Source organism: Pristiophorus japonicus, chromosome 13 (genome assembly GCF_044704955.1).
Source record: "Pristiophorus japonicus isolate sPriJap1 chromosome 13, sPriJap1.hap1, whole genome shotgun sequence".
Classification (NCBI taxonomy): domain Eukaryota; kingdom Metazoa; phylum Chordata; class Chondrichthyes; family Pristiophoridae; genus Pristiophorus; species Pristiophorus japonicus.
In genome coordinates this window covers 53,454,697-53,468,793 of record NC_091989.1, presented here as the reverse complement: position 1 = coordinate 53,468,793, position 14,097 = coordinate 53,454,697, and the positions used below count along the sequence as shown (strand labels likewise).

At 45.5% G+C, this 14,097-nt stretch overlaps 1 protein-coding gene across 1 annotated transcript in view; it reads left to right on the top strand.

Moving 5' to 3' along the window:
* LOC139278098 (mucin-2-like) overlaps positions 1–14,097 on the top strand; it is a 115,841-nt gene that overhangs the window by 27,867 nt on the left and 73,877 nt on the right. The window contains exons 8-14 of the mRNA XM_070896757.1: positions 6,939–7,128; positions 7,280–7,402; positions 12,521–12,641; positions 12,731–12,869; positions 12,978–13,070; positions 13,150–13,222; positions 13,305–13,442. Of these exons, the coding sequence (XP_070752858.1) occupies positions 6,939–7,128; positions 7,280–7,402; positions 12,521–12,641; positions 12,731–12,869; positions 12,978–13,070; positions 13,150–13,222; positions 13,305–13,442 (877 nt within the window). The remainder of the gene's footprint in view (positions 1–6,938; positions 7,129–7,279; positions 7,403–12,520; positions 12,642–12,730; positions 12,870–12,977; positions 13,071–13,149; positions 13,223–13,304; positions 13,443–14,097) is intronic.

Sequence of the window (14,097 nt, the reverse complement as noted above, 5' to 3'; positions counted from 1 at the left end):
CACCACTGAGAAATTCAGCATGCAGGCAAGGGTTTCTAAGGCCAGGGTTTGCAGCCAGGCCCTGAGGGGGGAAGAAGGTTGGAAGGATGTCTGGTGTAAGAGGTGCAAGGAGAGCCAACAGGTTCACTGATATGGAGCTGGAGACACTGATGGACGGTGTGGAGGACAGACAAAGAATACCATTTCCTGAGGTGGGGAGACCTGGCAGACCGCCAGTACATAATGCATGGATGGAGGTTGCAGGGGAGGTGTCAGGCACCTCCATATATGTGAGGACGCACCCTCCCAGGAGGGTGCTGGCCAGTCTGCACCCGGCCCTTCCAGGGTGGCGATAGGTCGACGCCTCCTAGCTCTGGAGCGATGGGGAGCTTCCTCCTCTTCCTGCACCTCCTCCTCCTCCTCCTCCCCGCCGCCCCCCCCCTTCCTGTGGTACTGCTAGCTCGACCTCCAGCGGCTGGCCCCTCATGATGGGCAGGTTGTGCAGCATGCAACAGACCATGACGATTATGGAGACCTGTTGAGGAGAGTACTGCAAGGTGCCACCAGAGCGGTCCAGGCACCAGAATCTCTGCTTAAGGATGCCTATGCACTGCTTGATGATGGCACAATGAGCGTCATTGTATGCATGCTCTGGCGCTACTCTGGGGTTCCACAGAGGAGCGAGCAGCCAAAGGGAATATCCCTTGCCCCCAAGCAGCCAACCGCAATCCTGATTCGGGACGGTGAAGACAGTGGGCACACTGGTCTGGCACAGAATGAACGAATCATGGCTGCTGCCTCCCTTGCCCGCTGCCTGTCTGCACGGCGATGCCTTCTCCTACGTGCCGCTCTGCTTCTGACCAGGTGTACCAGGCATCGCCCTCCTAACACTCCTCCTCAGGGTGAACCCTGCCAAGCAGGTCTCTGCAGCCCACAGGACTCCGAGTCAGACCTGAAAGTTGTACAAATGTACAGAGGTATGTGCAAACCTGAGCAGCACTCAGCAGGTTGAATGGAGCCAAAACAATTAATCAAACTATATCAAGAGATAAATATTGCAGACCATTGAAAATGAAATAAAAGCACTACTAATTAATAAAACTATATCAAGAGATAAATACTGTGGATGCATGCTGGAAAATGAAATAAAAACAATAAGTAATAAAACTTTTTACCTCCCAAAGGGCCCCAGCGGTGTTGCGTTCGAGCACCGCATCAAAAACCTCGTGGGGGCACTGCCGGGAAAAGTCCTATCTTTTCCTTGATGAATTTTACTGTGGTGGTCCCTTTCCAGCGGCCCACACGCTGCTGAGCTTACTGCTGGAAACCTTCCTTTACTGCGACTTCAACGCGCCGTTTCCGGTGGAAGTGAACACCGCTGAAATCCTCCCCGAGCTGAATATGGCTCGGGGAGGGAAAAGTATCCAACCGCAGCGGGCCATCGATTTTTTTCAGTCTCCCGCCCAAACTCCGCGGTAGCCGTACCTTCACGGTCGGAGATTTTTGGCCCCCCACCTTTCATTCTTCCAAACTCCAGGGAATATAGGCCCACTGTACTCCATCTCTCCTCATACTACCGTCTTTCGGATGAGACGTTAAACCGAGGCCCCGTCTGCTCTCTTAGGTGGACATAAAAGATCCCATGGCACTATTTTGAAAAAGAGCACGGGAGTTATCCCTGGTCTCCTGGCCAATATTTATCCCTCAATCAACATAACAAAAAGAGATTATCTGCTCATTATTACATTGCTGTTTGTGGGAGCTTAATTCGCTGCCATGTTTCCCACATTACAACAGTGACGACACTTCAAAAGTATTTCATTGGCTGTAAAGGGTTTTGAGGCGTCCGGTGGTCATGAAAGGCACGATATAAATCCAATTCTTTTTTTTTTCATAGCTAGCACTTAAAACTGGCACTGCAAATTGATCGCCCATTATAGAAACTGTTGTGTATCTGTAAAGCATGCACTCCCATGTTCCACCACCAGGGAGCGCATTCCCTGAAGTCCCAAGGGATCTCAGCATCTCTTGGGAGCACTGTATATAAGCCAGCCCCTAAGGCATGTTCCTGGACTCTGGAGTGTCCTTAATAAAGACTGAGGTCACTGTTACTCTAACCTCCCTGTGTGCAGTCTCATCTGTGTTAAGAACACAACAACTGGCGACGAGTATACGAATCCAACGCAAAGATGCAGCAAACTGTGAGCATCTTAGAGAAGTTCTTGGAGGGTGAGGAATGGGAAGCCTATGTCGAATGGCTAGACCAGTACTTTGTGGCCAACGAGCTGGACGGAGCAGGAAGCGCTGCAAAAAGGAGAGCGGTTCTCCTCACGGTCTGCGGGGCACCGACCTACAGCCTCATGAAGAATCTTCTGGCTTGGATGAAACCCACAGATAAGTCATATGAGGAGCTGTGTACACTGGTTCGGAAGCATCTTAACCCGAGGGAGAGTGTGCTAATGGCGAGGTATCGGTTCTACACGTGCCAGCGATCTGAAGGTCAGGAAGTGGCGAGCTACGTCACCGAGCTAAGACGACTTGCAGGACAATGTGAGTTTGATGGCTACCTGGAGCAGATGCTCAGAGACTTTTTTGTACTGGGCATTGGCCACGAGACCATCCTACGAAAACTTTTGACTGTAGAGTCACCGACCCTCAGTAAGGCCATTGCGATAGCACAGGCGTTTATTTCCACCAGTGATAACACCAAACAAATCTCTCAGCACACAAGTGCTAGCAATGGTCATAAATTAACTGGAACTGTGTTTGCGAGCAGAAATGTACAGGGCAGGACCCATGAGTCTGCAACTGCCAGCAGGCCTCAGGTGACCCAGATGACTCAGAGTCCCCAACAAAGGATGAATGCAAGGCAATTCACACCTTGTTGGCGTTGTGCAGGCTTCCATTCAGCCTATTCATCCCACTTCAAAGGGTATGTTTTCAAGAGCTGCGGAACAATGGGGCACCTCCAACGAGCTTGCAGACGAGCATGTGGCAGAGGAAGATCGGTCCATGGTGGGTCAAAGCAATTTCAAGCCTCAGAGAGGAGGCAGATGCTGAAGTACACAGGGTGCACACATTTTCGATGAAATATCCACCTATAATGCGAAATGTAAAATTGAATGGCTTACCCGTAGCCATGGAACTGGACACTGGCGTTAGCCAATTCATCATGAGTAAAAAGTTGTTTGAGAGACTGTGGTGCAACAAGGCACTCAGACCAGCCCTGAGCCTCATCCACACGAAACTGAGAACGTACACCAACGAGCTCATCACTGTCCTGGGCAGCGCCATGGTCAAGGTCACCTATGAGGGCACGGTGCACGAATTGCCACTCTAGATTGTCCCGGGCGATGGCCCCACATCGCTTGGAAGGAGCTGGCTGGGCAAAATCCGCTGGAACTGGGATGACATCCAAGCACTATCACGTCGATGAGGCTTCATGTACCTAGGTTCTTAACAAATTTCATTCCCTTTTTGAGCCAGGCATTGGAAACTTTTCCGGGGCGAAGATGCGGATCCACTTGGTGCCAGAGGCATGAGCCATTCACCACAAGGCGCGAGCGGTACCTCACATGATGAGAGAGAGAGTGGAAATCGAGCTGACAGGCTGCAACGCGAGGGCATCATCTCCCCAGTGGAATTCAGCGAGTGAGCCAGCCCGATTGTTCCAGTACTCAAAAGTGATGGCACGGTCAGGATATGCGGCGATTATAAAGTAACTATTAATCGTTTCTCACAACGGGACCAATACCCGCTACCTAAGGCAGACGACCTATTTGCGACGCTGGCAGGAGGCAAGATGTTCACCAAGCTCAACCTGACTTTGGCCTACATGACGCAGGAACTGGAAGAGTCTTCGAAGGGCCTCACCTGCATCAACACGCACAAGGGATTGTTCATCTACAACAGATGCCCGTTTGGAATTCGGTCGGCTGCACGATCTTCCAGAGAAACATGGAGAGCCTACTCAAGTCAGTACCATGCACGGTGGTTTTTCAGGACGATGTATTGGTCATGGGTCGGGACACCGTTGAGCACCTACAAAGCTGGAGGAGGTCCTCCAGCGACTGGATCGCGTAGGGCTGCGGCTGAAGAGATCGAAATGTGTCATGGCAACAGAAGTGGAATTTTTGGGGAGAAAGATCGCGGCGGACGGCATTCGGCCCACAGATGCCAAGACAAAGGTTATCACGCCCAGGCCACAGAATGTCACGGAGCTGCGGTCGTTCCTGGGACTCCAACTATTTTGGTAACTTCCTACCGGGGTTAAGCACACTCTTAGAGCCCCGACATGTGTCTTGCGTAAAGGTGAGAACTGGGTATGGGGAAAAAAAACAATTAATTGCTTTTGAGAAAGCCAGAAACATTTTATGCTCCAACAAGCTGCTTGTATTGTATAACCCGTATAAAAGACTTGTGCTAGCATGTGATGCGTCGTCGTATGGAGTCGGGTGTGTATTACAACAAGCTAACGTTGCAGGGAAGTTGCAACCTGTCGCCTTTGCCTCCAGGAGCTTGCCTAAGGCCAAGAGGGCCTACAGCATGATTGAGAAAGAGGCATTAGCGTGTGTGTTTGGGGTAAAGAAAATGCATCAGTGCCTGTTTGGCCTCAAATTTGAGCTGGAAACCGATCACAAACCCCTCATATCCCTGTTCGCTGAAAACAAGGGGATAAATACTAATGCCTCAGACCGCTTACAAAGGTGGGCACTCGCGCTATCGGCATATAACTATGCCATCTGCCACAGGCCAGGCACCGAGAACTGCGCGGATGCTCTCAGTCGGCTACCATTGCCCACCACGGGGGTGGAAATGGCACAGCCTGCAAACTTGTTGATGGTGGCGCAGCCCGCAGACTTGTTGATGGTCATGGAAGCGTTTGAAAATGATAAATCACCTATCACGGCCCGCCAGATTAGGACTTGGACCAGCCAAGGTCCTCTGCTGTCCCTAGTAAAAAACTGTGTGCTGCATGGGAGCTGGGCCAGCATCCCCGTTGAAATGCAAGAGCTAATCAAGCCGTTCCAGCGGCAAAAGGACGAGCTGTCCATTCAGGCAGACTGCCTGTTGTGGAGTAACCGCGTAGTGCTACCCAAAAAAGGCAGGGAGACATTCATCTCGGATCTCCACAGCACACACCCGGGTATAGTAATGATGAAAGCGATAGTCAGATCCCACGTGTGGTGGCCCGGTAACGACTCTGACTTAGAGTCCTGTGTACGGCAATGCAGCGTGTGTGCTCAGTTGAGCAACGTGCTCAGAGAGGCACCACTAAGTTTGTGGTCCTGGCCCTCCAGACCATGGTCGAGGATCCATGTCGACTAAGCGGACACATTTCTCGGTAAAATGTTCCTGGTGGTGGTGGATGCTTTTTCAAAATGGATTGAATGTGAAATAATGTCGGAAGCACCGCCACCGCCACCATTGAAAGCCTGAGGGCCATGTTTGCCACCCACGGCCTGCCTGACATACTGGTCAGTGACAACGGGCCATGTTTCACCAGTGCCGAATTTAAAGAATTCATGACCCGCAATGGGATCAAACATGTCAACTCAGCCCCGTTTAAACCAGCCTCCAATGGGCAGGCAGAGCGGGCAATACAAACAAACAGTGCCTTAAACGAGTCACAGAAGGCTCACTCCAAACCCGCCTGTCCCAAGTACTGCTCAGCTACCGCACGAGACCCCACTCGCTCACAGGGGTGCCCCCGGCTGAGCTATTCATGAAAAGGACACTTTAAACCAGACTCTTGCTAGTTCACCCCAATCTGCATGATCAGGTAGAGAGCAGGCGGCAGCAACAAAATGTAAACGATGGTCGCGCCACTGTGTCATGGGAAATTGATCTGAATGACCCTGTGTATTTGCTAAACTATGGACATGGTCCCAAGTCGATCGCGGGCACGGTGGTAGCTAAAGAATGGAGTAGGGTATTTGTAGTCAAACTAGACAATGGACAAATTTGCAGAAAGCACCTGGACCAAACGAGGCAGCGGTTCAGACTGCCCTGAATAACCCACAGCAGACACCACCTTTTTCAAGCCCACAACACACACCCAAAGGATCAACGACACCACCCCGGACCAGGAAATCAAACCCATCACGCCCAATAACCCAGCAAGGTCAGGCTCACCCAGCAGCCCTGCAGGGCCAACAACACGCCAGCCTAGCGAGGGCACAGCCAACACACCAGAGCAGATATTTGTACCGAGGCGGTCCACCAGGGAAAGAAAGGCTCCTGACCGCCTCACCTTGTAAATAGTTTTCACTTTGACTTTGTGGGGTGGTGATGTTGTGTATCTGTAAAGCATGCACTCCCATGTTCCGCCACCAGGGAGCGCATCCCCTGAAGTCCCAAGAGATCCCAGCATCCCTTGGGAGCACTGTATATAAGCCGGCCCCTAAGGCCTGTTCCTGGACTCTGGAGTGTCTTAATAAGGACTGAGGTCACTGTTACTCTAACCTCCCTGTGTGCAGTCTCATCTGTGTTAGGAACACAACAGAAACTGCATTCATTTCAGCTGAAAGCATGGAAATGAAAATTGGGCAAAATATCTATCATGGGCGGCCAATCCATAATGTCGCTTTTACATTGCGGCAGCAAGCTAAAAATCTACCCCCAACTTTTCTGTCACCACTGTAGTTATTTCTGATTTGTGACCACCCACTGAAAGTTTCATTGGAAAATGTTAAAGTTCTTCTCTGTACAGTGCTGTTTCTGTAAACAGTCAGCCTCCTGGATCTAACAATGAATAAAAGTGCTTTTAAATCCTGACTAAATGTATATGCTCCCCTTTGGAAAACTGGGAATCACTTGCTAAATATACGTTTTAAAAGTGATGCATAAAGCACTTGAGTTGAATTAGTGACATTCTGTTTTCGTAGATTTCACTGCTTGAAGACTCTGCAGCAGGTCTGTGTTTATATAATTTTCATTGTTGTGTTTATTTTCATCAGAGCTGTATCAATCCCATCTCACTGCATTTTGCATCCTGTGTTGATAATAACTCCTATTTGGAGTTGTGCCTGAAGGAAGTCTGTGCTTCTCCAATTAAGCATCAGGCCCAATGTCCGAGTTTAACAGAACTTGCACGTGTGTGCACACCAAAAGAGAATGAAGGGAATTGGAGGGACACCTCAAGATGTGGTATGTTTTTCTGCATATCTAGAAAATAAAACAAATAAATAGTTAAAGGTTAAAGCTCCTAAATATTTTCACTCTGAAACAGAACAATGATATTTGTGTATTTGCACTTATTATAACTCAAAATGTGAAAGACATGTATTTTCCTTTCTAGAAAAGCCTGTTTGTCCTGAGAATCAGATTTACATGGATTGTGGACAAGCAATTATTCCAACATGTACTGATCCAAATCCTCAACAGAAAGACGTTTGTATAAATACTTGTGAATGTCCAAAAGGTAACAATATTATGTTGCATTTAATATATTAAGCCATCCTCCTATGACGTTGCATATGGGTAGTCGATACCAATTTGAATTTTTCAGGTCTAGCGGGTTTGGAAGATGGGGGATAATGGTATCAAGTTGGGGGAGTGGATGGAGGATGTCAGGAGAGCAGGGAGGGGGAGGGGTAAAGGAAAGAAGGAATGAGGCATGCAACAACCAACCAGCTATGGAGAAGAAATAGGACCAACAGGGGTTGGAGATTCTGTGGATGAGAAATGTAGTCAGGGAGGGGGATGTGGAGGAGGGGCGGGATAGAGTTGAAATGTTGCTCTATGTGGGGTGAGGGGTGTTGAGAACCAAAATTTTACTTGGAATGGGGGTAAGGTTCAGGGCCTCAATCTCACAGGGGTTGAGGACAAGAAGCATCTTTGCTGGCGTGTGGTGGGGGAAATGGTGGACTGCCAATAACTTTCTCAGTAGTGGGGCTTTAGTTTGCTCTGGTTGTCAGTCTGGAGGCACAAGAGTGCAGCAGATGAAACTTTCCATTTTATTATTTTTCCTCTATGTGAGGCACTGCATTTGACTTTCTTTTCGACTTCTGCACAATATTATGGCTGACACCAGCAATTTGTCTCTGGTGACCCAAGTCTTGATGCCTGAAATTTGAGGACCACCATGCCATTTGTTGTCTTGTAGATGAAGTAAAATTAGGGGAACACTCTATTAGAGACTCGATGGAGAATTAAAGAAAAGCCTCCGATAAAACATTAATATTTGCAATATCAAGGTGCAATTTGTATAATCACTGTCATAGGTAAAGAAAACTAGGTATAACAGAAGCATCGCATGGCTGCTCTTTAATGTACAGGGCCTGGATGTGTCAGAGTGATAGTCACCCAGCAGAAATAAATGGGTAGGAATCAGTCCAGGCCTATTTTCAGGCCCAGACCCGGCATTATGGAAACAATACGAGCTAGAAACAAGAGTCCCGAGGATTGATGGAAATCGGTCTTTGTGCCTCATCTGAATAATTGAGGCAAGATGCTGCCGTTAATCAGCCTGGGACACCTTAACAAATTTGGTAGTGTGGCCAACACCTGTGTAGATTGATGCAGGCCGTCCCACTATGAGATCGCTTTGCTTTGTGGCTGCTTCATGCCTAAAAAAAAGAGCACAGACCATTTTCTTCCCCATTGAAATTTTAATAAAATAATAATGGGAACGCCTCTCTCCTGATGATCTTGTCTGTGCTCATGAAGCTGATTCCTAACTCCATTCATCTTTTCAAAGAATCAAACACATATGCACTAGTTCCAGAAATTATTTGCGGTTATCACAACCAGGATTCACATTGAAACAGCAAATTAGTTCACACCACCCAGGCTGGCAGCAGTAAATAGAAATCTAACTTTCGAATTTACATATGCAATTGCTTTAAATCCTGATGGTTAGCAAGGCCATAATAAAAGCAAATCAAGCACTAGGATTTATTTCTAGAGGGATAGAATTGAAAAATAGGTAAGTTACGCTAAACCTGTAACCTTGATTAGACCACACATAGAGTACTGCATACAGCTCTGGTCACCATATTATATAAAGAATATAGAGGCACTGGGGAGGTTGCGGAGAAGATTTACAAGGATGATACCATAAATGCGAGGGTATAAAAGAAAGATTTGGATTTATATAGTGCCTTTCATGACCACTACATGTCTCAAAGCGCTTTACAGCCAATGAAGTACTTTTTGGAGTGTAGTCATTGTTGTAATGTGGGAAACGCGGCAGCCAACATGCGCACAGCAAACTCGCACAAACAGCAATGTGATAATGACCAGATAATCCGCTTTTTTGTTATGTTGATTGAGGGATAAATATTGGTCAGGACACCGGGGATAACTCCCTTGTTCTTCTTCAAAATAGTGACATGGGATCTTTTGCATCCACCTGAGAGAGCAGAGGGGGCCTTGGCTTAGCGTCTCGTCAGAAAGACGGCACCTCCGACAGTGCAGCACTCCCTCAGCACTGTACTGGAGTGTCAGCCTAGATTTATATGCTCAAGTTCCTGGAGTGGGACTTGATCCCACAACGTTCTGACTCAGAGGCAAATGTGCTACCCACTGAGCCACAGCTGATTACACATCTGTATAGGTATCAGGAAAGGATGAAGAGGCTGGGTCTCTTTTCTCTTGAAAAAGGAGGGCTGAGGGATTACCTAATAGAGATCTTTAAAATTATGAAAGGTTTTGAGAGTGGATCGAGAGAGAAAGTTTTCACTTGTGGGGAAGGGCATAACTAGAGGCCATCAATTTAAAATAGGCACCAAGACATCCAATAGGGAATTCAGAAGAAACCTCTTTACCCAAAGAGTTGTGAGAATGTGGAAATCGCGACCACAGGGAGTGGTTGAAGCACATAGTATAGATGCATTTAAGGGAAGGTTAGAAAAGCATTTGAGGGATAAGGAAATAGACGGTTATGCTGATAGATTTAGATGAGGAAAGATGGGAAAAGGCTCGAGTGGAGCATAGATGCCGGCATGGACAAGTTGGGCCGAATGGCCTCTTTCTGTGCCATATATCCTATGAAATCCTATGTTATGGACACTGCAGGATCAAACAGTTAATTTCTCATTTTCCTAGTAGATTTATTTGTATGAATGCCGACTTTATTTGCTCAAATTTTTATAGCAAAATATAGGCCTGTATTTTGTGGCCCCTATGGGTGCACTTGTGGTGTGTACGCACCAAAAGGGCTGCGCAAATTTTGAGTTTTCATACGCGGAGTGTGTGCTCGAAAACCTGGAACTTTGATCTGCCAATCTTGTCAGATCCTCCGGGAAAGGGGCATCCGCGGGAAGGAACTACTGCCCAGCGAATGCGCGTGAAATTCTTATGCCTTGTAAAAGCAGTCGTAAGGCCTAATTTACCAGTGTAACAGTTTAAATGAATATAAAATATATATATATTTTTAAATTATTTACATATTAAAACACCTGTAAAATAAGTTAAGGCTATTCTTAGCCCCTTTAAAACATTTACATTTATTTATGAAAATAATTACATTTTTGTTTTAAATGTTTAATTAAATTGTATTTTAATTAATTTTAAACATGTAACTTTTTTTTGTTTATTTGTTATGTAAATGTTTTTTTTAATGTGATCCTCATTCATGCTTATGGGGTTTCCAGTATGTACAGAATCCCCATAAGCATGTATGGGAATCCCCCTTCTTTCATTGGTTGGGCCAGCCTGTGCCCCTGAGGTACGTGGGCTCTACGCATGTCTACGTATAGAGGCCCAGGAACCTGAGTCTCTGTGGATCCAGGACCATCAGGCAGGCTCGTAGATTTTTTGCCGGTTGGAGGCATCCACCCGCGGGAAGCCTCCGACCACTGGTTCTGTGGGCCTGAATTTTTCAGTAGGAATGGGGATTTATAATATAGCGGTAATGGCCCTTGTATCGCAGTATAGCATGTCCACTAATGCAACGTTGTAAATGGTTTGAAACATTCAAGAAAGTCATTTAGCGATTGAATGAGAATAGAAGATTATTGTCTGCAATCTGCGAGAGCAATATTTTACAGGGGAAAATACTCAAATTTAATATTGCTATTTTAAAATCAAAGCAGTGGATTCTAAGTGATTGCCTGTTCTAACATGATTAATAATTTGTGGATATATGAGGCACACGTTTCACACTCCCTTCATTTGCTCCCCTCCTATGCTGAAGGCACTAGGATGCTGCTGAAAATGTAACTTGCTGCTTGACCAGCGAGAAACACTCAGCTGCCACATTGTAAATCAATTATTTTATGAACAGTAATTCGGCCTGTGAACATTACCAGCTGAGGACTGACATGCAACTGGTTACACTAAAATTAAAAAGAACACTTTAGTCTCCAGTCATTGCTGCAATGTTTGCATATGTATAGTTGTTTTTTTTAATGTGATCCTCATTCATGCTTATGGGGTTTCCAGTACGTACGGAATCCCCATAAGCATGTATGGGAATCCCCCTTCTTTCATTGGTTGGGCCAGCCTGTGCCCCTGAGGTTCACCAGACTGATTCCCGGGATGGCGGGACTGACCTATCAAGAAAGACTGGATCAACTGGGCTTGTATTCACTGGAGTTCAGAAGAATGAGAGGGGACCTCATAGAAACGTTTAAAATTCTGATGGGGTTAGACAGGTTAGATGCAGGAAGAATGTTCCCAATGTTGGGGAAGTCCAGAACCAGGGGACACAGGCTAAGGATAAGGGGTAAGCCATTTAGGACCGAGATGAGGAGGAATTTCTTCACCCAGAGAGTGGTGAACCTGTGGAATTCTCTACCACAGAAAGTTGTTGAGGCCAATTCACTAAATATATTCAAAAAGGAGTTAGATGAAGTCCTTACTACTAGGGGAATCAAGGGGTATGGTGAGAAAGCAGGAATGGGTTACTGAAGTTGCATGTTCAGCCATGAACTCATTGAATGGCGGTGCAGGCTAGAAAGGCCGAATGGCCTACTCCTGCACCTATTTTCTATGTTTCTATGTTTCTATGATTCGCAGCACCTAATCGTGTGAGTTAACAGTTACACACTAGTTTTCTGAAGTTTGATAATTTAAACATCTGCTGAGCCAGAAAGTTCACTTCATGAATCTGTCTTACTGTACCAAGGGACCCAATTAGTTTTCAAATGAAATGGACAAGATCAGGCCATCTGGCCAATTGAGTCTGTCCATCCAAAGGTGGCAGAACCACATACATCCTTTACCCAGCCCTCAACCATGCAATCTCCTGGGGAGCCAAATAACCAGAGAAGCAACCTGTGGCCAATCTAGGAAAAACTCTGGGAAATTCCTCTGCGTCCCGAAGGCAATCAAGCATGGCTCTAGGGGCCTACAATAGTCCATTACTCATCGCCATCCTAGCTATGTAACAACTTACCTTCTGTAACTGGAAATGTCCTTTGTCAGATAAATCTGGAAATCCCAACCTAAACCCAACACCAAAATCCCAGTTCTTGGCAAGAGACTGTACCACAACAAGAATATCACTAACGGTGCTGCAATCATAAATGAAAACCTTGAACTTTGCTTTGGTTATGAATCAATGTACATATACATTTATTCTATTCTACTTCAGACCATGTTCTTGATAACATAAGACACACCAACAAATGCATCGTAAAATCAAAATGTCCTTGTGAATACAGCGGAAACATTTATGAAGTTGGAGAGAGAAGACAGACTTCCTGCCAGACATGGTAACAGCTCCAAATTCAGCTCACGCTGGAACATTCATTTAATCTGTTGTTAAATATTTCACAAAAAACATTGGTCTCTTCTTTTTTAGTATCTGTAAGAGTGGACTGTGGGAGTGCTCTCATCGTAACTGTTCCAGAAGTTGCAAAATAGAAGAAGGAACACACATTACAACATTTGATGGGAAATATTATAATTTGAGAGGAGATTGCTCATACTATGCAGTTCTTGTATGTGATATTTTTTGCTACATTTGTGGTAGACTCTATGATATCCATCCTTGTTTGGCAGGATTTTAAGCTTTATGTTTTAAAGTCTGATTTTTTAAAATCCCACAGGGAAGAAACTGGTCAGTGAAGGTTGAGATGCATATATGTCAACAAGCAGTGAAACAGATATGCTTACAACGGGTTTTTTATACTCAGGATGAGGTAAGAATTTGTGCTTTTTTTAGTGCTGTATATTACTTGTTTGAATAATCCTAGCAAACCCAATCTTTTTCCTTTATAGATCACATATGAATTCAATAACAATGGTGACGTTAATTCCGGTGGAGAAGACATTAGACTTCCTCTAAATCAGGGTAAAAACAACATTGAAGAAAATTAAATTAAAAACTAACATTGTTCAATCTTAAATTAAACTAGAGTTGTTTTACTCCACAGATGGAATAATAATATTTCAACCATCTTCTCAGTTCATTCAATTTGCAACACAATCTGGGCTGACGATGCAAGTGCAGACATCTCCCATTATGCAGCTTTACATTTCACTGTTGGAAGATAAAAAAGGAAGTGTAAGAGGTATGGATAAATAATTACTTAGCTGCAGACAACATTCAAACTCATTAACTGTATACCCCACAAGGATAGCAGTTTCAAAGTAAGTTGTTGTGACAAAAATTGAGTTATTTTGTCCACAGGTCACATATGTATTATGTAAAATAGTTAAAGAAACCCTCCTGCTACTGCATTTTAGGACATTGGCTATATGTCTGTGGCCCTGCCTGAGTATATCAAAAAAAGCCAGTCAAGCTGTTGGTTGCTAACAGACACAGTCACCAAGCAATGGCCCATGTGCAAGAAACACTTAACATATATTACTGGGCAATTAATCAATGTCGCACTCTATTCAGGACAACCTTAACTTAGACTTCCTTGCTCCATTTAAGGTGGTGATGGGTGAGTGGGACTAAATCATCCAGGATAGGATAGGGGAAACAGTGTTTAGAATGAGCTGAAGTTTACAGAGAGTGGAATAGTATAGTCTAGAGGTCATAATGGTACGGGCGAAGGTTTCAGGATCAGATGAGTTGAGGTAGACGTGGCGTGGGAGATGTTATGGAGGTGTAAGTAGGTGGTTGGAAACTTAACTCGGGATCAAAGAGGATGCCAAGATTGTGAACAGTTTGGTGCAGTCTGATACGATGGCCAGGGACAAGTACAGAATTGCCGATAA